The sequence below is a fragment of the Nyctibius grandis genome, chromosome 2, assembly GCF_013368605.1.
Source record: "Nyctibius grandis isolate bNycGra1 chromosome 2, bNycGra1.pri, whole genome shotgun sequence".
NCBI classification, from domain to species: domain Eukaryota; kingdom Metazoa; phylum Chordata; class Aves; order Nyctibiiformes; family Nyctibiidae; genus Nyctibius; species Nyctibius grandis.
This window is the reverse complement of record NC_090659.1, coordinates 55,906,840-55,932,420: the sequence shown is the minus strand read 5'-3', so window position 1 is coordinate 55,932,420 and position 25,581 is coordinate 55,906,840. Positions and strand designations below refer to the sequence as shown.

At 41.0% G+C, this 25,581-nt stretch overlaps 1 protein-coding gene across 1 annotated transcript; it reads left to right on the top strand.

The window, feature by feature from the left end:
* The first annotated feature begins 709 nt into the window (after positions 1–709).
* On the top strand, positions 710–25,581 carry EDAR (ectodysplasin A receptor). The gene is given in 12 exon segments (XM_068395387.1): positions 710–772; positions 1,479–1,601; positions 2,687–2,797; positions 2,799–2,869; positions 7,516–7,601; positions 17,835–17,921; positions 19,062–19,190; positions 19,279–19,353; positions 19,651–19,723; positions 20,676–20,835; positions 23,809–23,869; positions 25,262–25,581. Coding segments are annotated over 12 exon segments (1,347 nt in total). The 5' UTR covers positions 710–721.

The following is a 25,581-nucleotide window of genomic DNA, read 5'->3' as shown; positions in this document are numbered from 1 at the left end:
ATTGCAGCCTTTCTTTTCCCCAACCGTTGTAATAGCACTTCAAACATAAAATTTGGCTTCTTCCTTGAGTTTAACCTCTTAAATCTGTACTTTGCTTATCAAGAACAAAAAGCAGCCTATGCTTCCTACAGAAGGCAGCTCTGGGCTTTCTCAGTGGATCCGCAAGAGCCAGCGAGGAAGGTGCAGCCCTGGCATGCTGGCTGCCCACGCTGCTTGCCATCGGTTCACTCCCTGGCTCTGCTTTTGGCTGCTCCATCTAGATCTTTCCTAGACTAATCTGATCTAGCAGGGTCAGGCACTAAGCGGTGTGGACACAAGCCAGGCTACTGATCCGCATCCCTCTTTCATTCAGCGGTCGAGATGTAGCCCTCGGTTCCTCTGTGGGAGGGTTTCTCCGCAAGCCAAGAAATGCCGGGGGTCAGAACTGGTTCCTCACCTTTGACAGGTTTTTATGAAGGTTGCAAGACTGGGCTCCCTCGTGCCATTGATCTTCTCAAAGAGAGGAAAGAGATGCGCAGTGAGGGTGTGTAGCGGGTCTGTGTGTGTGAGTGCACGTGCACATCTCCCCCTCTCTTTGTTTAGACCTCCGGGCATTGCTCCCATGTAACCTTTGTTCTGCTTGTGAGCCCTTTTGTTCTTATTTTGGCAATGCACACAAATATTTACTCATGTTCACAAACAATCACCGATTCTGTCTTTTCAGGTAAAATATCAAGACAGCATGGCTCACCTGGGTGAACGTAAATGGACTCATGTGTTCCCTTTCCTGGTGGTAGGTATTTATGTGCGTACAGGTCTCTCCAGCATGCAAAGATAACTGGGTTCTGCTTGGGTCTTTGCAAACATCTGTGAAGTGTCATGGCACAGCTACAGATGACTTAGGGATTGAACACTAATGAAGTGATTGGTTTCCATTCAATAAAACACCTAGGCTTATGCTGCTTAGACAGAAGCTGCTAGGCAGGAGGGGGAAGGAGAAGGACTCAGGATGGAGCAGGGACAGAAGGTGCTGGAAGAGCTGGTTAGCCTGGGTGTCACAGGAAGCACAACCCTATCATGGTTGAGGCCCGAGGCAGCTCATTATCTCAGGTTGCTATAATTGTCCCTTGCAGTCACATTTATGAAGGCTCATTGGAGCTGGGAGGGACAAGGGTGCAAACTCAGGCATTTGCTGCACAGGAGAGCATGGGAATTAATAGGTTAGGAATCATGGCCTTCAATACTTTGAGGAGTAGCTGTGCCAACAAGCATGAACGTCAGTGCTCTGAGAAACTCTTAGCAGGACCAGGTTGCTGAAAACCATACCTGCCTCTGTGCCATGTAGTGGCACTTCTGTTTCTGAGCTTTAGGGGCGTTTCACGCTGCAATACCGTCCCTGTCGCCTTCTGAGTCACAGCAGCTGGGCAAGGGGAGGGGGCGAGGCATGGGGGACGAAGGCAGTGGAAGTGACGGTGCTCTGGGATGCTCTCTGATGACAGGTCTCCCTGGTGTACTCCGCCAGCGCCGAATACTCCAACTGCGGCGAGAACGAATACTACAACCAGACCACGGGCATGTGCCATGACTGCCCCAAGTGCGAGCCGGGCGAAGAGCCTTACATGGTAAATTCAGCTTCTTCTGCTGGTAGTGGGACGCATGCTGAGCACCAAGTGCAAAAAACAAATGCTTTGTAACGTGGTGGTAATATATGGATAGGAGAGAAAATGGAGAAGGACAGAGATGCTTAAGCAGGAGTGCTCACGCTTACGAGTATGTCATGAGAGCGAGGCACCGCACATGTAAATGCTGGAAAACCACATTCCAGGAGCAGCCTGTTAAAAGTAGAAATTTCACACACAGTCTCTGCCAGTCAGTTCTCATCTCAACAGTTATTTAAAATCTGACGCTGCTGTTCCAGCATGGTGTGATAAGTCAGTTAGTCTGGCGTGCTTGCTGACCCCCCCACACCAAGAATTTAATTTTGTTCTCCCACTAAGATATTTTGGCACTAGAGGAAATTGGATGCTCATGCAACGTTTTAAATTATGGCTCCTAAGTAACCATTTGATTTACCGCAGATAATTGTTGCTTATTAAAAAATAAATTACTAAAATCCTGTTTGGATTTAATGGGATAAACATCCTATTGCAAGAATTTCACACAGTTGGTAGTCCTGAACAAGTATGTTTGAATAATAACCAGTTGGTTTTAGTTTTATTTAATCTAAATGTAATGTTCAGCTGGGACGTGTGAGTTCAGAGGTTACGAAATCTCATCCAAACATTGCCTTTTGCGATGTTCCCTCTGGCCTCTCCAAGCATGAAAGCAAGATCGCTGATATCCCTGCTGCAGCTGTGTTTTCCTTGTCATCTTCTTCTCTTCAGTTTTCAGTTCATTTCCTATCTGAGCAGCAGCTGAAGTTCACTTCCATAACTTGCTGGAATATGATATAAATAGCTATGGGGGGCCGCTTTCCAGGAGTACAATGCACCGGTTCCCCTTTTCCCTCTCCAGGACACAGCGTGCTGCATCCTTATATCCCTCCATGGCCTTTTTAGAACAGACACTGAGGGACCAAGCAACAAACGTTTATCTCTTGGTATGACATTGTGCCGCAAAGCCAACAGGCCAGGCTATGAACATTCCCTTTTGCTAGAAGCCAGTGTGCGGCACAAGCTTGCTTCTCAGTGACTTTGTGTTGTTGCAGACATGTGGATATGGCACCAAAGATGAGGACTACGGCTGCATCCCCTGTCCTTCAGAGAAGTTTTCCAGAGGAGGTTATCAGATATGCAGGAGGCACAAGGACTGCGAGGGTTTTTTTTCGAGCCACGGTCATGACACCTGGTGATCAGGAGAATGATGCAGAGTGTGGTCCTTGTCTCCCAGGGTAAGGATTTAACCACTCTTGTTCTACCCAAGGCACTGCAAAATAATTTTTTAACATCAAAATGTCTGACAGTCTCTCTTCATCTCCTAACTGACTTTGTAGGTACAATACTGGTGAATTATGCTTTTCAGTCTCTGCTGAAACAATACATTTAAATGTTTCAAAAGCTGGTGAATGTTTCAAAATGTTGGTGAATTTAGTGTCTCAGAAGGTGTCGTTAATCTTACTGAAATCTCACTGAAGAAACAACTGTTGAGAACAACTAGAAAAACTGAAAATTCTCCTCTTACTAGAAGTGGAAAGGGAACAGCTCAGGTACCCACACACAGGTGCACAGTGCCATTTTAGATGCTCTAAGAAATCCAGCTTGGCCTCCAGCTGCGGCTTCAGATGTCCGTGTTCTAAGTCCTGCATCCTATGAACAAGCTCCATGAAGATGCCTTGGATACCCTGTAGGGTCCATGCTGGCACTACAGTGTCTTTAGGAATATAAAATATCTCCTCTCTAGATGTGACCAGCTGGCAAATTTGTCAGTAGTTGACAGCATTAGCTAACATAGCTGTTAGGTGAGATTTACTGAGGCATTTTAGTCTCTCAGGGTCCTTCCTAGCCAACAGAAGGGGGTCTAAGGAGCTGTTAATGTGGGGTGTGTGCTGTTGTTCAGAGTCAAAACAAGTTCCAGGGGTGGCTGAAAGGTCTTAAAATAGATGCTGTTTATTAAGTCCATCTTTTTAATGGTCTCTTATGCTCAGTATAATTCTGATAGTAATGGTGAGAAAGCAATTGCTATATTGAATATGTTAGCAACATATTCTTGACCATGTTATCTTTTAAAGCCTGAAACCCAAGCACACATTTGCTTTCTCAATGTGTTTTTTGTAGGGTAAGTAAATATTCTAAGACACAACCCCACCTTACATACCTTTTCAGTTTCTGCCAGTGTGCCTCTTTGGTTTAGAAGTGTAATTCCTGCTGACATTTGGCTTTTGTGCAGTTTGCAGACACTGTATAACCCACACTACTTACGGTGCAGGAAACCCTGTTAAAGAGGCCCTGCAACCTTCCAGGTTTATTCTGTCAGTGAGTCCGTGTGAAATTTTCACAGTTTACAAATAAAAAGGAGGACTTGCTTAGCTGCCAGCTGAGCAGACTGATGATGTGATTTGTAAAGAGCTCCCTCTTGACTTCCCCTCATACATCATAAAGAACAAGCAAGTTAAACAGTGGCCACAGTTGCTGTTTTGCAATTTTGTCAGGACTAATGAGGTCACTCAGGTGGGAGCGGGGTGCTAGCTGAAAATAATCAGCTTGCACAGCTGGTGCTTGGGGAGTAATCTCAAAACACTGTGTTTGCACAGGTGTAACCTGTAGCAGAAACTGGTTTGCCAGAGTCTGGCTGTGTGCCACTCTGTGTGTGACTCTCAGGTCCTTGGATAGTTTGGCAAAGGCAGGAGTTAAGGAGAAACACCCTCTTGCTCTAAGCTTGAAGAGATGAAATTCTCAAGATAAATTATACATGGGCTAAAACAAGCTTTGAAGCTGCCTTGACTCCTTGTGTGACTTAGAGACCCCAGAGGTTGCTCCTGTGTGATGGCGAGGGAAATGCAGAGCCCCTGCGTCAGAGCAGAGAGCTGGCGAGCAGCGCTGACTGACTGGCCACTCTTCCTCATTGCCCCTGGTGGCACAGGGATAGCCAGGTACCAGGGTGAGGGGTAGCTGGCAGAGTGCTCCCTTGCCTGGGCAGTAAACCTCAAGGAGCCCCTGAGTCAATGGGAGGGAAAAATTAAGGTTTCCATTTTCAGAGGGCTGTGCTTCTGTAACGTGCTGCAGACCTCCTCAAGGTAACAGCCCACATGCTGCAATCTATATTTAGGGGCATCTCATCCCTTTGCTATTTTTCACCAGCTCAGTAAAGCAGCCTGAGGAAAAGATGAGCAAGTGGCACATTCTGAGGTTTTTTAGACAGAACACCACTGAACTGGCAGCCTTTTCCCAGTGGCTACAAGTGCCTTCCTCTATCATTTGCCTTAAAATAGGTGCTGGGTAATTATATATTTTTCCTTCTATTTTTTCACTATTACTAATATCAGTTTTAAGGAAGAAGGAGACCTTTGGTACAAGAGCAGGGATCATCCACTCCTTCTCTGTGTCCAGGTTCCCTTCCATATAAAACAGGAATAACGCTATTTGTCACACTCATGAGAAGGATGCAAGACTGTGACCATGTATTAGCATTAATATTGGTTTCCTTATTTTATTAAATCTGTTTAAACTTTAACCCAAGAGTCTCTCTCCTTTTCCCAATTCCCTTTCTTGGTTGGGGAAGGCACATTGGGTGAAAGAAAACTGTTTATTGTTTAGCCCTGGGTGTGGGCTAAATGAAGACAGATACATATCCCTCATGCTGTCCCAGCACCTATTTTCAGCTCAGAGTAAGTCCCTGGTCTCCTCACAAGATGGAATTGCAAAGGAATCATTTTCTTTTAAAACATAGTCAGAGATGCTTCTGCTACTCGCTTCCCCTTTTCATGTGTTTGTCCATGGTTACAGCAAATCCAGGTTCAGTTCTCTTCTTTGAGGTGTTTTAAGAGAAGGAATGAGCTCTTTCCTCTGTTTTCTGAATGAAAAGTTTTAGCCAGTGAATTTCTAATGAAATAAGGTCCCTCCCTGCAGTTCTGGATAAGGCAGCAGATGCCTCCACCTATGTGCTCAACACCTCTCTGTTGTCTTTCTGCAGACTGTCCCCTGATGAGAACATCCCTCCCTGGTCCCAGGTACCCTGGTCCCTGCAGAAGGGTAGACCTAAACCTGGGGCCAAGTCCCTAAGTGTGACATGATACCACCAAGGGCAGCCCGAGATAAACCACGATGGTGTTAAGCAGGAAAACACTTAAGTCCATTTTTTCAGTCTAGCCTTTACTCTTGGATTTTGCATGTAACACTTAAAAATCTGAGCCTGGCAGGTGCTAAGGAAAGAGAAAGAATGAGTCTCATGGTGGAAGAGTAACACCATGAAAATTCATTACTTCATTACTGGGCCACTTCTTCTCCATAGTTAGCGATATAAAGGGATCAGATATTTCCAACATTGCTTTTACTATTTGGTGCATTGCAAAGTAGCCAGAAACACAAATCTGTTGCTGGTACAGGGATGAATCATTAATGTTTGCAGCTGCAGAGCTTCCTACTCACAGGGGTGAACAGTTGCTTGCCATGAGCATCCTCCAGTTTTCTTTACACGTCCTCCACCATTCTGCATTGTGGTGAAAACCAAGAAATATTCTACCAGCTTGATTTAATTAACTGTCAGAAGGGCTGTTTGTCTTTCCTTGTGGATCCTAACTGTCCTGTATTTTTCTTTATAGATTTATATGCATCTTTGGCCTGCCACTCTTTTTTTGTGGTTTGGCAGTCATTTCCTGCTTGCTTATTAACTGCTTCACAAGCTAACATTACGCAGGTCCCCATAAGAGAGGAAAGATGAAGTTTTGCTCCTGAGAGAAGGGTAGAGTGGCAGATGGGGCACAAGAGACGTTTGAAGGGAAGAGTGAGGGTGAATCTTTTAAAACCAGTAAGAAAGAAAGGAGGAACCATGTTGAGTTTACCTCCTCTCTGAGGTACCTCCAGCCCTCATCCCCTCCTTGCATCTCTGTGTACTCCATTTCCTGGACCCTTACTTGTAGGATGGGTCATTCATGAATGACCATCTGATTTTGATGGACAGTTTCAGCAGTAATTTCCTAACAATGCATACATTTTCCAGAAAAAACATACTGCACCTGCATAGACAGGTACGTGAGAGCAGAAAACAAGATTCCCCGTTGTGTAAACTGTTTATTATGTTGAGTACCTGTCTACATAGAATGGGTTATGAATTTATTCATTTCTTCATTAAAATTTGTAGTGATTATCAAGTGATTTGTAAAGACATATCCATAACGTCAACTGTGTATGATATTGATGTAATTTACTCATTAGGTTGCATGTCGATCCAATTCTTGCATAACCAATTACCTTATTTCAACACTAACTTTATTAGCAGCCCCAAAGTTCAAATCATGAAAACCTTTCCTTCACACTGTAATTCCGCTATCAAGAACTAACTTATAAACTATACAGCAAGGAAGTAAAAAAAACCCAAACCTGTAAATCTGGCTTTCCCTGTAAGGGTGGTGTTTTCCTGTATTTTTTAATTCTGATTTGGCTCAGATTTGGTTCTAACATAAAGGAGATTATTCTCATTGTGTTTGTGAAGAAAATTAGCCAACTATATCCAACTGGTCGTCCTGCCTGAAAGATTACTGCTTCAAAAAATAGTGTTGCCTTATTTTGAAAAATCTTACTTCAGGGCATGCTGTAAACTGCAGCTTCAACTCAGCAGGGAGAATAGTGTTGTTTTAGGCAATGACACTACTTCTTGTCATGTAGGCTTGATGGTTGATTAATTGCCTTTTAGGAGGAAAGGAAGAAGAGAAACACTGTCTCTATTCAGGCAGTTTGAAAAAAATGAATAATCTTTGCATCAAATTGCTTATAAAATTTTTTAAAAATGATTTTATCTCAGTATAATTGGTTGGTGCTGAACCATGCTCAGTTGTAGCGTATTAATTTACACTGTTTTGCCTCATCTTGCCCTTCATTTCAGTTACTACATGCTGGAAAACAGACCTCGAAACATATATGGGATGGTTTGCTACTCATGCTTGTTGGCGCCTCCTAACACCAAGGAATGTAAGTGTTCGGCATTTTTTGTGTATTTCACCTGGTTTTGGCTTGGAATCATCTGGAAGCTCAATATGAAGTCTTTCAGTGATGTTTATTGTGTTCAAACAATAAGTCCGTCTCCAGTAAAGCAATTTCTGCTTCCAACTAGCCTTGCCAGCAAAGGGAGCAAATGCTGAACATTTGGGGGGAGATCAGAACCTTTGATTTTAAGACCTGCTATTGTTCAGTTGTGCTCCAGTTTTCATCTCTTAAGACATCCCATACAGGATTTATTATGGTTACTTAACGAGTAGGTACAGGAAGTCACAAATCTGTGTATATTTTTAATTCAGTTTCAGTTTAGCTATGAAGAAAACATGGAGCACTGTAGATCCTAGTAAAAGTGCATCACACCTTTTCATATCCTTTGGTTTCAAAGTGGTACAAGGGTTGATGTTAGCATGTGGTAATCAGCCCTGATAAGAGAGATAATTCTGTAGATTTCATTGACAAAATGTAGTTCGCTAATTGAAAAAAAGATGTATGTGCATGTGTGTGACATCCTAGCAGTACCAGTTAGTTTGCATGCCACGTGTGTGCAATGGCTTACCCATCCCATACCATGGAGAGGAGGGACAGTCGCACACCAGCACTATAAAGCAGAGGTAACTTCCCAGAAGACCATTTTCTCCTTTAGGGGGTAAAGAAAGTGAGAAAAAGAAAAGGAAAATGAGGTTCTCTCTGAATCAACAAATTACTTTGACACTCCCTCAGAGAACCTGGAGCAGATCAGGAGAAAAAGCTTTAAAAAAAAACCCCAACAGACAAAAATGGGCAGTCCCCCAGAAAAACCTGATGCGTCTAAAACCAAAATCCTGTCCATGTTCTGTTCTTTTAAAAGTCTTTATCATTAAAAAGAATTGCAATATTTTGCCTGCTTGATTTGAAAGCAGAGGTTGACACAAAAGTTGCCGAGCATTTATTTGTGTATATAAATAGCAGTTACTGAGTTCAGATGCTGCTGAACTGTGTCATTGGTGGTCTGCGAGCCACTTCAAAGGAAGATAGGTCATCAACAGCTGCCACCTTTCCTAAAGTGCAAGAGCTCAGATGAGCCAGGGGATAATTACTGCTTCACAGAGCTCCTGGGGAGCAGTAACAACCCGGGTGGAGTCGTCATCTCCCTGACCTGTCTGCATGCAAAGTGGCTGGTCCTTCGTAAAGCTGCTCACCCCACTTGGCTGCAGAAACCCACCTGGTTCTGAGACAGGCACTTCTGCCTGAGACAGCAGGAGTGGGTGAGGGCAGGGTGAGCTTGATTTTGGTGAGATAAGGTCTGTATTAGGAGGTGAGGTAAGGGTGCTGGGGAGGACCCCAATGTAAGGTATGGGAAGAAGGTGAAGAGGTAAGTGAAAACATGAGGTTAGTAGTCTCAGTGGGAGATGAGGGTATATAGTAAGAGGAAAAGATGCGGACACACCTTCTCCTATGTGCATGTACAGGCTGGCTGCCCTGTTGATGGGAATACTACCATGCCTGCTGCTAGCCGATAGCCAGAAATTAATCACTTCCTCAGCTCTGATGGTCTGTCTCAAACATATGCTGAAATGGGTTTATAGTAGTATTAAACATGTTGTAGCTCTCTGATTTGGCAAGGAACTACCAGAAGATCTTACGGCTATTACTCAATTCAAAAAACAAATCTTTGTCTTTTATAGGATATCTGGCAGATACTATATATAATGTGCTTAGTTCTGTGAGGAAAGTATGAATTGCACAATTGATTAACCACACACAATTTCTAACTTGACAAACCCAGGAATAAATATTTATTTTCTTTGGGAGGAATTTAGGCAGGTGCATAAACTGACAAATTGACTAGGTATGAAGGTAGGAGGAAACATTAGTCCTAGAAAGAGTACACATTACCTTTTTAATTGAGTCTATGAAACCAAACGTTTGATTACAAGTGTTCAAAAAGTGGGAAAGCTTCTTAAAGTCCAAATCCCTCAAGTCATTAAGTTCAGGTAATTTGGTTTATGATGTCTAAACCTCTGGATGCTATTGGGAATGGCAGCTCCCTAATTCGTAGGCAATAATTTGTACTCATGGAAAATCAGCCTTGCTACAGGAACCTCTTGAAAGGCTCACTGTTGTTGTGGCAGTATAAAATTTGGTATTAGCAAATGATCAAAAATAAATCCTCTTTATCACATGTTTCACTGTCATCAGATTATACCAGTCAGAGCAAAGAAAAGGCATCATGTCAGTGTTGCACAACTGCATAATTTTTTGAGGTTTGCAAATTCCAAACTCTGAGCACATACTCTTGATGTGAGCAAGCAGTTTCTGTCATATGAAGGATAATATCAGCTCTTTAGTAGGAATGGTTCCTCTCTGCAGAACAACTTCTGTGTAATGGCGCTCCTTGCTCACCCCTCTGGCTGTCATGGTGGAGGACCCAGAAGGCCTTAGAGAACTCCATACGGTGCCAGGCATCTTCGTTCCTTTCTTGAGACTTAAAAATAGCATTGAACAGAGTTCAGGAGCCTAAACTTTGCCAGGGTGCCTCTCCCCTAGAGCTGCCTTTTCTTCAGTCTTGCATATGGCACACTGCTGGAGAAAGGTGACCCAATGGGTTGCAAGGAAAAAAAGGCACCAAATTACTTAAAAATAGGAAACCAGGGGTGACAAGCTCTGGCTTTATACTTCTAGACAGAAAAATGACGTCAGATAAATCCCATTTCAGGCCTTCATTAGGTTTGAGACAGGGTTGGAGGACAGTGGTGCTCTTCGTAGCTGGAAGAATACCTTGCTAGGAAAGTGCCTGGCCTGCGTGTTAGAGGACAGAAGGAGAGCAAAGCAGGGTATGTGTGCTGCAGCATGGGAACCCGCTCAGAGAATTTGCCTTATGATACATTATGTCTGGCAGAAAAGTATTTAGGTTTGATCAAAGGGTAAACAAATAGCTTTCAACTCCAAGAGCCCGTTGTGCAACTTCCATCTCCTACACAGTCAATAAACCTTGAAATGGCTGAGGAAACAAGATGAACACCCCATGTCCCAGCATCTGGAAATATTAGTGTAAAAAGGACTGGAAGTGAGAAAGAAATTCCGTGATGGGCCTGCGTCACCTTTATTTTTTTTCCTCTCAAGGGACTTGAGACCTAAATAGCACAAAATAGCATGGAAAGGAGGGGGAGGAGAGGGAGACATTTCACAGAGGTCAGAGGTTTAATTGAGGCAAATATATCATCAGGTTACAGTGCTGAAACTCTCTCTCTGGACTGAAGGATGGGAGCAATAGTGTTCTGCAGTCTGGGAGGAATAGCAGGCTTCAGCGGCAGCTTGTGGGCAATGGGCACGTACGGGGAAGGGGCTGTGCATATGTGAGCATAAGGATGTGTGTTGTGTAGCAGGAAAGCTTTTTTCTTACCAGGAAAAGGGTAAACATGACCATAAAGACTGTGATTTTTCATACCTTGTGCACTGTAAAACACCTATGTAAGACTTCTGGGCTCTGAGCATGCAGCTCCCTCAAGTCTACTGTGTAGGAGCCTCACGACTGGTCTGCTAAGCACAGAAGAGCACAATGTCAAAACATCAAAGATGCGAGACCTTCAGCAGAGCATGAAGTAGTTCGTGAGCCATCAGTGACCCTTGCTGACAGTAAATTGGGATGTGATACCTCTGTGATAAATAGCAACACTGCAAAAAGTAGGGGAGGCAGGTTTCCTATGCAAATCAAAGTACGAAGGTAATGAGCACCAAACCACTTTAAGATGTGGCTTCCCACAGTTAATGATGTTGGATTTTCTGTCAACACCTCTGGAATTGAAGTTACTTGAGGCCTCTCACTACATAGAGTGTTTTTGTTGTAATTTTTTTTTTCTTTTATCCAATATAAAAGTATATGCAAAAGACAGAAAATTTAAACCTACATGGAGCTTCTCTGGCAGAGAGGTACAGTTACTGCTGGAAGAGATTTTATCTTTTAGCAGCTGCGATCCTCTATCAGTTTATGTATATTAACTCTGCTCTTCTGTTCAGACTTTGATATTTCCCATTCCAGTTCAAAAATGATGGAGGAAAACAAAATCACACCCCGCTACAAAAACTTGAAGAACATTTACTTTGAAGTTGTATTTACACAACTATATCAAATACACAAATCCTTTTCTACTCAGATTATTGATCTAGAGAACTTTGGCAATTGATTGAGGGTTTTCTTTTTAGTCTACTGTATATAATCATAAGTGTGCATGGGCACAAAATACTGTCATTTCCTCTCATCTTTTTTGCTGGTTTTATATATGAAAACAGATGCAGTAATCAACCCGTGTAAGTTTTTAGTCTAACACCTACCAATGATGGCTTAGGAAAATTAAAAAAAAAAAGAAAAAAAGAAAAACAATAAAGGAAAAACATATGTAGTCAGGTTATTTTTTAATTACCAGAGAGCGAACGGCATCTAGAAATGGAAAAGATCATTTTTATTATTGTATTTTTAGAACTTCAAAAACATCTAAGCAGATGAGATGGAACAATTGACTAACAGGCTGATGGCTTTGTGTGACAAGCTGTAATCCAGGGGTCACGTCCATACCTGTGTACTGAAGACTGAGAACTCAGCCTCCTTAATTGAAATGCTTAATGCAAACAAGCCTAGTGCCAAAACCACTTGTATTAGTGAAAAATATTTTTTCATAGATTTTTATTTTAACTCTCCATTCTTTGTAATATCACTAATTTTCTTTCCTTGTGAGTTTTGTCCTTTTGTAGTACGATCAACATCAGGACTTTTTTTTCCCCTTCTGTTTCAAATTACGCTTACAAGTGAATAGGCTTGTTAGCTGGAGCTAACAAACTTCTCTATTTTTTTTGAGTTGTTTGATCTCTGAACACCCCATTCCTCTTCACATGTGGAATGGGAGAAACGTTGAAGGCAGTGCTTTATTGTTCACTGGTGGTATGGCCTAATTCTCATCCCCTTAGGGTTTGTCTATATAAGGAAAAGAACCTAATCTTACGACAAAATTGGCCAGCCTCAGCCATAAACCTTCAAGGGATGGGATCTAAGAAGCAAATATGGGGTTTGCTGTCGTCAGATGCTGGGAAAGCTGGGCCCGGGTATCACTCAGGAGGGCATGTGGTCCCAGTGCAGCTCTCCTGAAAGAAAACTCCAATGACTTTGATGTTTTCACCTGTGCTGGAGCTGCAGCCCCCACAGTGAGCATCACCCGTCCGTGGGAAACATTGCAGGGTTCTTCAGCATCGCTCTGCCCAAGCTCATGAGCTGCAAAACCTGTAGAGCTGCAGCTTTCCACCACCTGTACAGCCTGGCCACCAAGGCACAGGGGGAATGGGAGAACAGCTCTGTGTGAGTCCATTCTCTTTCTTCCAACGCTTCTGAAGCCATCATAGTAGGGTTTAAATGGCAATTATCCCTTTCGTGTTGCACAGAGACAGAGGTGGTAACACTGAATTCCTAGAGGTAGATATAATTCATGAAGTGTGTGCCTATGGCCTTCCAGTACGTGCAATGATTAGAGCTCCCAGTGCATCCTAAACAAAACAACAACAGATGCAAATAAATTGTCAGACAAAGGCCATGCGGCCTTAATCATCACCGCTTCCCTGCCCTGGCAAAATAAAAGGACAAAGAAATAGAACATTTAAAGACATTACAGAGAGCACAACAGCATAAAATACTTCCTTTTAGGTGTCTGAAGAGTAGTGGTTACTTACAGTGAGAATGACCAGATCTAAAATAAAAGTCTGGGGGAACTTCGCTATCACCATTTTTAGAAGGTTCAATCTCAGGAATTAATTTACTTCATGCTCTTCCTGGTTTAACAACTACCTACACTAAGTGAAGTATCTACTTGTGGCTCCAGGAAACATTAAGAGTAACTTGCCTTATAGTATTCTGTATGTTCCCTGAAAATAAAAGAGAGTAAAATAAAGAGCAGCCAGGCAATCCTCTGTTCTCTAGGATATGCTCTGTTATTAGTGATTTGCAATATTTTCAGAGCGGGTTAATGTTTGATTACTGAAGTCATATGTAGACTCCTTAGAGAATGGCTTGGCTTTGACTGCTGCTTCAGCTTTCATGACTTTCCAAGTGCACAGGGTTTCCATATGAATTGTTGTTTCCTTAAGTTTGAAACCAAACTTTTCGTGTAAGTACCTGAATACAGATTTACATTAATTTGAAAATTCTGCCCTTTGCTTTCTAAATATCTAGCTCTTTATTTATGACTAGGTTTAGTTATAATACAGTTTTCGATTACTTTGTCAGCCATAAACTGTCTACTTTTATTGAATTTCAACTCAATAGAATTTATTTTTCGTCTCATATTCCAGGCCGCTAGTTATTTATTTGCATGTGTGCTTTATCTTACTTTGCTCCTGTAAAACAGTCTCAATGATGGCACTCGCAGCTCGGCTGGCAGTAACAAGTATGCATTGCCATTCATAAATGGACCACGGCTGTGAAAAGGGGGATGCATGAGGAGAAAGCTAACTACACTCAACAGCAAGAAATAGATACATATAGACACAAAGACTTTTTTTAAATGCTTCTTATTTCAGGGTCACTCTGATAGTATGTGGTATACACATTTTGTGTATTTTTACAATATGTCATTAAGTACTAAACTAACTTCAAAAAAAGCTGGTGCTAACTACAAGCAGTGGTCCTTTGCGTGGACCAGTAAGCTGACACCCACAGCAACGTATGTCAGGAGCACATATGGTCTCCTACTGCACCAGATTCTATTCACTCACAAACACTTGCAAGGGGGCATGTTGGTAAAACCTCCCCTCCCTGTGCCCTCCTCCTTTCACAAATCTGGTAGTTCTGTTCGTCACTTCTTATTGTAAATCTGTCTTGAGACACATGAACTGTAATAATCCTGTTACATAAACCAGAAAGGTTCTTTGAAAAAAAAAAAAAAAATTATATTGCCCAGCATTTGTTCACTGTGAGGACAAAAGGCTGACTGCACGGCAATTTAAGTTAAAGCTATCTTTTGAGCTAAAAAACCACAAACATTCAAATGTGAATATAAATTCCATTGTTCTTTTAAACAATAAGTATGTTTTTTAAATGAAACTCTATTTAGACTCCAAGAAAATTATAACTAAATTACAATTTTTAAATAAAAACATTTATAAAGCAAGAGCTGACCATACTTCAGTGATAAACTTCTTTCCTAATGTCTTTATCACATTCCTACAATATTACTTCCAGGCATCCAGGAATATAAACCACTCTTTTGCACAGCTATATTAAGCCATCAGTCTTTTTTTGTGTTTAAAATAGAGTTGTTTCCATATGTTGTGCTGTAGCACCTTAGGATGTCTCTGCCTGAACTATATCTATGTCTTTCTACATTATGTATTTGTCACCTATATTGGAACCAGAATTAATAATGTGATCGGGATGCAAAACTGATGTGCACAGGAACAACTGACATTGCAGTCATGGTGTACTGCTGGACTGGAAAAAAGCAGCAGCTACAAGTTCTCTTTCTTTTTGCTCACGTAAAAATGATATGAACTGAACTTCTGCAGAAGCTGGCATTTTTGGTTCCCCTTGTAGTGCAGGTGCATGAATTGGCACTTTCTTCTAAGCCACATCTAAAGAAAAATCTTGGCTCATAATAAATATGCCAAATTATTAAATTTGATAATAGGCTTAAAATATGCATAACGACTAACTCCCACCTAGGCATATGTAAAAGGCCATCACATTCTAGCACCAGCCTTGATTTTGCTGGGACAGGCACTACAGGACAAAGTCGCCCCATTCCCACACAACTCAAGAAAATTCGCATGTAGGCTCCGGAGCTGAAGGTGCTCACTCTTGTGCACAGGAGAGGCTCATGTATGTGTGTGTGCGTGCACGTGCATGCATGGCGTGGGCAACATGTTTTGTCCTGATGTGGGTTAGAGCTGGGTGAAGCGTGACAATGATGCTGCATGAAAAATGGATGACTCTCCTCCTTACCATTCCTGTTCTATGTGCTCCTGCGTGACTTCCCACCTTGGAAGGTTCTGCTGCCTTTCACAGACAGGTGAAAAATGTGAGGTTAACAATACCAAACAACTGAAAGATTGATTAGGCAGCAATACTTCAATGACTACATATTTCAGATTAAGGAAAAGAAAGAGAGGAGAGTTTGATAAAACTTCTTATGGAGGAGACAAGCTGAAGCTTGTTAGATAAACTCCACGCAGACAAAGCAGCACGGCTTGCCTGTGTTAACTGAAAAGCAGTGGAAGAAAAGCTATTGTTGACTTGTTGCAGCTTGCAAGAACTGCACAGAACTGCAATTGTCTGTAATTAGATTTGCCAGGGGGACTGCAAGAATAGGCGTAAGCTGGGTAGCTGTGGGTGTGAAGGAAAGCATGGGGCTACAGCGTTGGCTGTTTACTAAATTTCCTCCATTGTCCAGCCATGATGAGTAAATACATAGGTTGAGACCAAGGGTGATTCACTTCAGTTTTGTGAAAAACTGCTGAAAATTTAACAAATTACCTGTCTTTAATGTCCATTACATGAAGGTGACATCTTCATCTACTGACATCTAGATGTTTTACTGCTACATTGCAGTTTCTGGAGCTCATAACTAGTTCTTCTTAGAAGGAAGTCTGTCACAGAGATAGACCAGAGGCAAGATTTACATAATCTGCCTGTCATTTACATAATATGAAAAGCATCTGAATTAACAAATTAGTATATTTAAAACTTTATGAAAACACTTCTTCAGCTTGAAAAAAAAAGCAATTATAATAAATTAATCCATTTCCTTCCAACAAATGAGGTTTGAAAGAAGTTTTACCATTGTTAAAGAAATTTTCTTTTGAAGAAAGATGTTAGGTAATACTTTTTTTTTTCTTTTTAGAAAACATTTCTCTTAATTTGAAGAACATGTGTATTGCTTTGTTCTTAACCATGGAACATTTCTCAGACCATTCCAGACTGCTTTATTTCCTGTCAAGTTTACCTGGTGGGTTTAATTTCTCGTAATATTTACTAGGTCAAAATAATGGCACACTTAGTTCTCAGCTACTCTAGTTGCCGAACTAGCCTGTGGAGCCGTGTACTGTGTGCACCCTACCAGATGACTGGGACAGTCTTTTGCCTTTATGTCTGCTGAATTTAATCGTCACTGGACTTTTTCCATAGACAGCTAACACAAAGCAGGAGGGATTTCATACCCCGTCCTAGCCAGAAGGTGTTTTTCAGTGTCTGTTGGTAGCAGTTGTTTGCAAAACCTGCTTACTAATGATGTGAAAGATTATTTCAGAATGAAGAGAATGTTTTCTCCCAACCCTAATGTTTTTATTCTGTTTTGGAATGCTATGCCAGCACCATCCTGTATGAAAGCATTCCGATCTACAGCCTTACTCCCAACAATATTCAGTATTGTCTGGTATTGTCAAAATATGTTAACTTATGACTTGGTGTACTGCTTTGAAAGCTTGGTGTATGACACCATCTGAAAGATTAATATTAACTTTTAAACTTAGCTGTAGAATTTAGACATGGAAACTGCTATTGGACAATCTCATGCCTCTGCCAGCGTGAAGTGTTCCTTTAAGTTCTTCATTTTTTTTGTGGATTTCCCGCCTCCTCAGAATATAGATTTGGACTGACAGGGGAATCATAAGAAGCGTATTGCCCAGCTAGATTGCAGGAAATTCTGGTAGTCCCTTTTATGATAGCACAGCTCCAAGGAACAGAAAGGCATTCAACGCTGTTATTTGTCACCTTTCCTAGGTTTTCCTGTGGGGTCATGAGGGTTTGCATACCATCAGAGTTCCACAATGATCCTGCTAGTGAAGGATGCTTGGGAAAAGGACTAATTTGATGAATGTACCAGCTGGGACTTGGGGTCTGCAGTTGCAAATAATGGAGTGGGGGTTATAAACAGTTCAAGTCATCAACTGGATCCTGGAAAACTTTCTGCTACTCAGGACAGATCTGTAATACGGGAATCTGTATATAACAGTTGGCCTTGTGTGTGTATCTGAAGATGCTTGGGTTTCTTCTAAGTTCATAACCGTTCAGGAGCTTTGACTTCTTCCCCTTCCTCTAGATGCTGTGCAAAAATGTATTCTGTAACACGATTTTCAACATGATAGAAATGCAATCAAGCTAAGTAAAGGCTCTGTTTACTTGGGACAAGCTATTGCTTTGACTCTACAAAGTAACTATGGAAGTTTATGGCATTTCTGTTTCTATTGCAGGTGCGGGGGCTACCTCTGGCATTTCAGCCATTTTCCCAAGTACCTCTGGCACAAGCACTTTCTCGCCTTACCAGCATGCTCACAAAGGTAAGAACACATTCACAGATTTAATTTAGCAGCTGTTTGTTTTGAAAATAGCATCAACAAAGTGCAACCAAACTAAAAATACCTATTGTGAATTTCGTTGCCACTGTTTCCAGATTTCCAAAACTGTGTTTTTTTTAATTCAGAATTAATTTTTATTTCTTGGTTAATCAGCACCGCTGTTTTAATCAGATGGACTTAAAATGGATTTGAACTGTACTCGGTAATGCCAGCAATAAATTTAGCTCATTATTTGTAGCCATATAGAAATGGCACTATGCCTCAGCACAGTTTAGCTTGGACTGGTGAAAATAATTTAATGCACAAATATGGCCAGTCTCATATTGAGCTAACATAAACAGTTCTCCAGCATGATTATTAGGTTTTAAAAATATGTGAACCTGAGAAGACACAACAGGAAAGATGAAGTTAATGAGGTCCTGACTAGCTGATCTTCCTGGTACTGTCTGGAAACATGATCGTGAGGATCATGTTTTCAGAAAAAATAAAGTTTTCATGCATTTTAGCATATCTGTCATTTTCTGCATCCTTTTGTGGCTTTCCAGTTGTATTCTTTCGCATCCAAATTCTGCTTCTGAATACCTTTTCACATACGTAATTTTAAATTCACCTTCTAGCCATGCTGCATTTTAAGTCTTGGTTAGAAATATATCGGTCCTTCCACATATGCATTTTGTTCTTCTTTTTACTGCAAAGCTTTTGAGGCAACCATAGTTATCAACAGTCAATTTAGCTCTCATCTTGGTTGTTTTTTGTTTTTTTTTTCTCTTCAATGCTGTTTCACAGAATACAGTGTTAGAAAGTTGCTACTCCTACATATAGCTTCCTGTATTATTAGCAGATAATATGATTTCCTATGCCTTTGTATCTGGTGGATCATGTCTTCAAATATTTTTATGAATACTGTTAACTGGTTATTGCAACATAAATGTCATGATTTTGAAAAACTGTTAATTAGTTTGCCTTTGAGATATAACGCTAAGTTTTTCAATGCTTAACAAGTAACCAAGACTCAGATCAACTAAACAAGTATGAAAATGTAAGTGTAGAGCAGACCACAAACTGTTAACTATTCTCTGATCCTGAGCTGCTCCTTTGAAAATATTTTTTTGTTTATTCCAGCAGATCTTTCAGGACAAGGACATCTGGCTACAGCTCTTATAATTGCAATGTCTACCATCTTCATAATGGCTATTGCCATTGTCCTCATCATCATGTTTTACATTGTGAAAACAAAACCTTCTGCTCAAGGTAATTGTTCAGCACATGAAATTTTAGCTGCAAATGCTATTTTTAGATAGCTTCTGAGAATAATTAGTGTCATATTTTTATATTCTAGCCTGTTGCAAGAGCCACTCAGTAAAAAATGTTGAAGCTCAGGCTAACACACAAGAAGAGAAGAAAGAAGTGCAAGGTATAAGTTGCTTCAGTTTTGCTTTTCCTGTCCAAGACACTTAAATACTCTTAATGCATTTTTCTTAATTATAATTTCTCCTTTGAACTTTTTATAAAATCTATGTCAGTTTACTGAATAATTGTGTATAATAGCTTTTGTACTTCCAGAATGTCACTTAATCCTCCAATAGCAATTAAAAAGGTAGCAAAGAGATTTATGTTTGTAGTAGGGTTGCCAGCAGAACCAGCTCCTGAGACAAAACACTGGTTTGGAAACTCATTGACAGTTTAAATTTCTCTAATTGTTGATCTACAGATAATGTTGTGATATTCTCTGAGAAAGAAGAGTTTGAAAAACTTACAGCAACTCCAGCTAAGGCTGTTAAAAGGTAGGTAAATGATAAATATACTTCCAGTTTGACTGAAGTGGGGGAGGGCCAGAGTCACCATTCATCCTGATGCAGAGGAATACATGAACAACAAAATGGAAGTAATTAGCACCAACTTTTTCAAGTCTATCAGACTAAGGAATAACCTGTCCATGGGAAAGTGGCAGCTGTTAGAGATTGTGCTAGAGCTAAGGTGACCACAGCCACCTTATCTTAAAACCTTACCTTGAGCACTACATGCTCTGGGTCACAGCCCACTCAGGCCCCTGTGATGCCCCTGTGCTTTCAACCTCTTACAGGGAGAACTGGGAATTAGATGGCTATACTGGTAGCTTGCTGCAGCAAGGAAAAGACTAGATGCCTTAGTAGGCTTTTCCTCCTCCGGTTTCTAAGAGAGGATGACAGACGTTACCAAAGAGAAACCTGTGTCCTCCCCATTCCCTCCGTGACCAGTTCATCAGCTCCTGGGGCTCCATCTTTTTTTGAGAGGTCCATTTCTGGGACCTGAGTGCTGCTCTCACATACATGCCCTTAGTAAGGTTACCCTTCACTTTCAGGCAGGGGGAGCAAAAATAGCTGCGATGGGTCTTAAGGAAACTCCTTGTCCATAGCATAATCTGGGTGGCACGGTGTGATAGTTTCCTCATCTTGTGTCTGTGTGGTGGACAAACCTGGCAGGCTAACACAATTAAGGTGGGCTAAACACTGTCCTCAGTGGAAAATCCCTCTATAAAAGGATTCTTGCAAGATATGCATGACTGTGTAACTTAGTGGGCATTATACATACACCCTGGGCAGGTGAATGCAGTTACATTCACAGGGTTTTGGAGGAAAGGTATTTTAAAAAAATGGAAAACACTTTTATTCCATTACTCTAGGATAGCAAAAAGGGGGTGGTTGGAGTCAACCCATGAGAGACTTCACTAAGATAACCGTATCCTTCATTTTACAGTGAAAATGATGCATCTTCTGAGAATGAACGACTTTTAAGTCGTAGCATGGATAGTGATGAAGAAGCTGCAGTTGACAAACAAGGGACTCCAGAGAGATGCTTGTTATCTTTAGTGCATTTGGCCAGAGATAAATCTTCTACAAGCAACAAATCAACTGGGGTAAGGCTATTCTGAGATTTAAAAATTGAGAGTTTTTTTCTGTGTTGCTTTTTTTTTAAGAAAACAATATACAAACTATCACCCCCAAAAATGCATTGTAGTGCAGAGCAGACTAATTTACAAGAGCTTCTCCAGACAAATTTATTATAGAATCTCCTTTGCATAATGGCATATATATCTATCTATATATATATATATCTCCTCATAGAATCATAGAATAGTTTGGGTTGTTCAGGGCTGAAAACCAAATTTCCTACAAGAGTAGTAACTTTGCTTTTTTAAGTATTATATTTTATAGTCTAAAGAAAGAAAAAAACAACAGTAAAACCCCAATATAGCTAATGCTAATATAACTAACCCTGATGCTACATTTACCACAGAAAATCCAAGACAGAAAAATAATGCAACAGCATGGCTGTCTTCATATGGCAGTGTAACATCTGAGTGCCTTGACCCAGTATCATTGGTATTTCCATGCCACAGGCTTTTCAATAATATACAGTGTTGTGCTTGTTTTTTGTGTATAATTTTGAAAAACACACACGTGCTTTGAAGGTCACTCCTGTGCTCGGAAGGACACTGTAAATCTACTGTTTGTTTTGCTGTGGAAGGCCTTCACTTCTTCCTGCTGAGTGTGTACTGCTCAGGGAGTTTTATCTCACTTGGAGTATTTCAAGGCATAGTTAAGGCCACACCTCCCCCACACTTTTTAGTTTATATTAACATGAAACTATCCTTGAAAAGAAAGTGTCTGCTCAGATATTTTGTGTGTTTTTAGTACTTCAAAAACAATTTTAAAATTGCAATACCTAGGACAAAATCACATCACTAATATCAAACATCATAGAGCTTTTAAGAATAAAAAGGTTTGAAAATGTATCTTTTCCTGTTTTAAATGGTTGGGGTGGTTCAGATCAAACTTTCTAAAATAGCTCATTTTTCAGCTGAGTCTAGACACACAAAGTCTCAATACAAGAGAAATGTTTTTCTGGTTGTAGACAGTTATGACCATTTGAAAATAACTTACTACTCCAATGCTCACATTTTGAAATTCACTTTTCTGAGGTCTCTCTAAATATCCAACTTTATCATACTTCTGTAGGCAGTGACTTGAAATTGGGTAATACAAGTTGGGTATGTGTGAAATCAGAACATTTAATAAGAAGCGGCTTGCCTTCTAAAGGCCGTATATAATAGATACATTCTCCAGAGTGACTTAGATAGGTAGCTCATGAGCACATCTGAAGCGGGAACTATTTCTTTCAGACCTTCTGTTCTAACATACTCCTCATGGACTGAAGCCTGCTGACAAGGCTGAAGACAAAGCTTTCAATGAACATGCAGACTGCATCAAGATCCTCTGCTCCATACCTAAGATTTCACAATTAAGCCAGTTGCCAGAAGTTAGTTAGAAGTAATTTGCCTCAGGCTGGAGATTAAGGAACATTTCTAGTACAAGAAAGAGTATTAAGTAGCTGTTGGATGAGGGTAAAGAAGGTGGAATGCCTGCTTTTATCCAAGTCTGCTCCTTCCTTGTTAAAACTAAAACCATTATGCAATGAGCTACCACATGGAGGACCATCAGGCTCAACTTTACCTGTTTGCTTTCAGCATAAGCTTTACAAATCCCCTACCTTCTGGATCTGGTAAAAAGAGCATCCTGTACAATTCTTCATGGGCATGGAATTATTTAATCTCTCTCCTTGCCCTAAAAATGAGAGGAGAATGAAAATAAGCATCCAATAGTTTGCTTAGGATGACTTTTAATAAACCCCATTAAAAGAAAATTTCCTGTTTACAAGGTTCTGAAACAGCTAATCCAAGCCTACAATAGCAACACAGACTATTAAGCGCATGTAAATTATACCAAGAATATGTGAATGACAATCAGTGCCTGCACTGCATTGCCCTGCGAGACAAGCTTCATTCAGGTGGAGCAGCCACTTTGTGGTCTCCAGCTGCAAGTCCATTAATCCAAGGCATTGATGTGCCTTGCCCTTTATAGCTGAGATAAAATGAGGAAAATCTTTCCACAAAACAAAATAGTGAAAGCAGAGCTTTTTTTTCTAGCCTGGTTTGCAGTGGAAAGTGGTGAATTCGTGGAGATAATGCTAGAGTCCTATGAAAAAGACAGCTTTTCAGAAAGCTCAGTCCTAATGAGAGCTGGCAGAGGGATGACAATTCCAGTCCCTGAGAATTCATGACATTTTGACATTTGTTTTCACTCTACATTGGATCCAAAGCCAAACCTTGAGAATATTTTTTGCTAAATGAAACTGTATCAAAATGTCCATTTTCAGCTTGGAAAAATGTCAGGTTTTCAGTTTGAGTTTCTTTCTTGTCAAAAATGACTAGAGCACCCTGGGCTTCAGATTTTCCCTGTCCAAAGCTTCACTGATTTTTTTTATCTATCTGTAAAATGTTTCAGATTCAACCAGGCAATGTATCATGGAAGGAAATACATTTAATTAGTAATGCACTAAGCAGTTCTATGTCAAACAACAGAAAGGAAGATCCCCTCCCCTACAGTCCTCTTAGACTACTGGAAGAAGGCAATTTCAGTCTGAATTTAATTTCCTGCGGCCAGTCTTGTCCTGGTTTACCTGGACATCCCTGCATTAATTGCCTGTGTGCACGGTATTGAATTTGTCTTCATTGTCAGGAGTTTGCTTCAGTCTGAAAGAGAAATAAAATACATAAACTCTTGGAGCAGAAGAATAATTGATCTAAAAAGAGACTAGAAGATGGAAAGAAAGATCTCTAGCAGTAGAAAGTGAAATCAGAAGTAGGTTTATGCTTCTCAGAATAATTGCTGTGTCCTTTTCTTTGAGTCTTCAAAGGGGACCCTTGAGGACATTATGTGATACCCCTAGTGCCATAAAATGAGGATCTCCCACAGGTTCTCCACTCCTGTCTGCTAATTGTTGACTACCATGACTGAAAAAATAATTAAATAAAAATCTTCTCATTTAGATTCAAAGTCGAAGGAAAAAGATACTTGACGTGTATGCTAACGTATGTGATGTTGCAGAAGGTGAGTGTGCAAAACTTGGACCTATGCTAACTGCGCAAAATTAGATCACAAGCATTTGCTATAAAATAAGAAAGGCCTCTGCCTTCTTATGGAAAGGAGAAAGTCCCAACCCAGAAAAGACAGTCTGTCTGTAGGTAGGTTTGCACTCATTTGCCAGGAAGAACCGTGGTGCCCTGACCCCAGAGCTGGCCAGGCTGGGTTTGGGCTGGAGCATGCCACGGCTTCTCTCCAGGCATGTGCATGGCCTTCCTTCCTATGGAAAGCTGGGATGGTCGTGTTGGGACACGCACGCAGACCAAGTTGCGGAGAAGCACTCTTGCATTCCCCATCTAGAGAAAAACTGTTTGATTTATTAGTTTAGTCCCTTGGATAATAGATAGAAATTAGTTCCAGGTATGAAAGTGTGATTTGGGGAGGGTCAGTACTGCATTTCAGACACAAGTCTCTACCTACTCTGCTTCTCTAAATGCTGTCCCACTTCTCATGACAAAAAGTGGAGTCTCCAAGTAAGTCAGTGTTTTAAGTGTTTTAACCCTCTCTACCACTTGACTACCTGGACTGTTTTGGCAGAAGAGACATGAATTAAGTTCCCTGCAGAGCAGAAGACATGACTGCATTTACTCCACACACACACACATACACATGTGCTTTTGGGTTTTCTGTGGTTCAGGGAGCTCTATCTCCCACCAAATTACTGCTGTTGTGTATGAAGAAGGAAAACTACAGAAGAAAACCCCTGGTTTTGTAAAAGTGCTGTAGCTGATTCTCTCCTCTATTCTATGACCATGAATGCATAGAAAAAATGTCCAGGAAAAAATAGCTTTTTCCCCACAGGATGAATGTTAAATCCTCTCTAGAGATTCAGTGATAGTAATGACAATCGAGCACTTGCAGGAACTTCTGTGCTTGCAAGCATCTGGCACCATTGCTTCACCTCACTCCTCATATTCCTACAAGGGCAACTTTCAGTTACAGAGATGTTACAGCAGCTGCTGGTGACAGACTCCGGGAAGGGTCAGAGCTGTCTCTCAAGCTCAAATGCTGAGCCTGATGTGCAGAGGTGTATTAATGGAGCTGCTCACTAGGGACATGGTTGCAATATACTTTTTCTAACAGCTAGTAAATTATTGAAGGACGGGGCAGTGCCATGGGAATTCATACAACCCATCTAATACTTCTTTCCCAGACAACTTTTTACTCTAATTATTGTACCCTACTGTCACTAGGAAGAATTAATTTGGTAATATACAGTAATAACTTGGGAGCTAGACATGGACTTAAAGATTTTAGCTGTACTTATTGCTAAAAATATACTGTAGTACTTTAATACATGTATTGAATAGTCAAGACTCCTGCACAGAGCCATGTGACAATAAACACCTCCCTTTGCAGGTCTGAGCCCTACGGAGCTGCCGTTTGATTGCCTGGAGAAGACCAGCCGAATGCTCAGCTCAACCTACAACACAGAAAAAGCCATAGTGAAAACGTGGCGCCACCTTGCCGAGAGCTTTGGACTGAAGAGAGATGAGATAGGTGGTATGACAGATGGCATGCAGCTATTTGATCGCATCAGCACAGCAGGTTACAGCATCCCAGAACTGCTAACCAAACTGGTGCAAATCGAGCGGTTGGATGCTGTCGAATCCTTGTGTGCGGATATTCTGGAGTGGGCACAAGCAATGCCTGCTCCTGAACCAGCAGGGACATCTTGA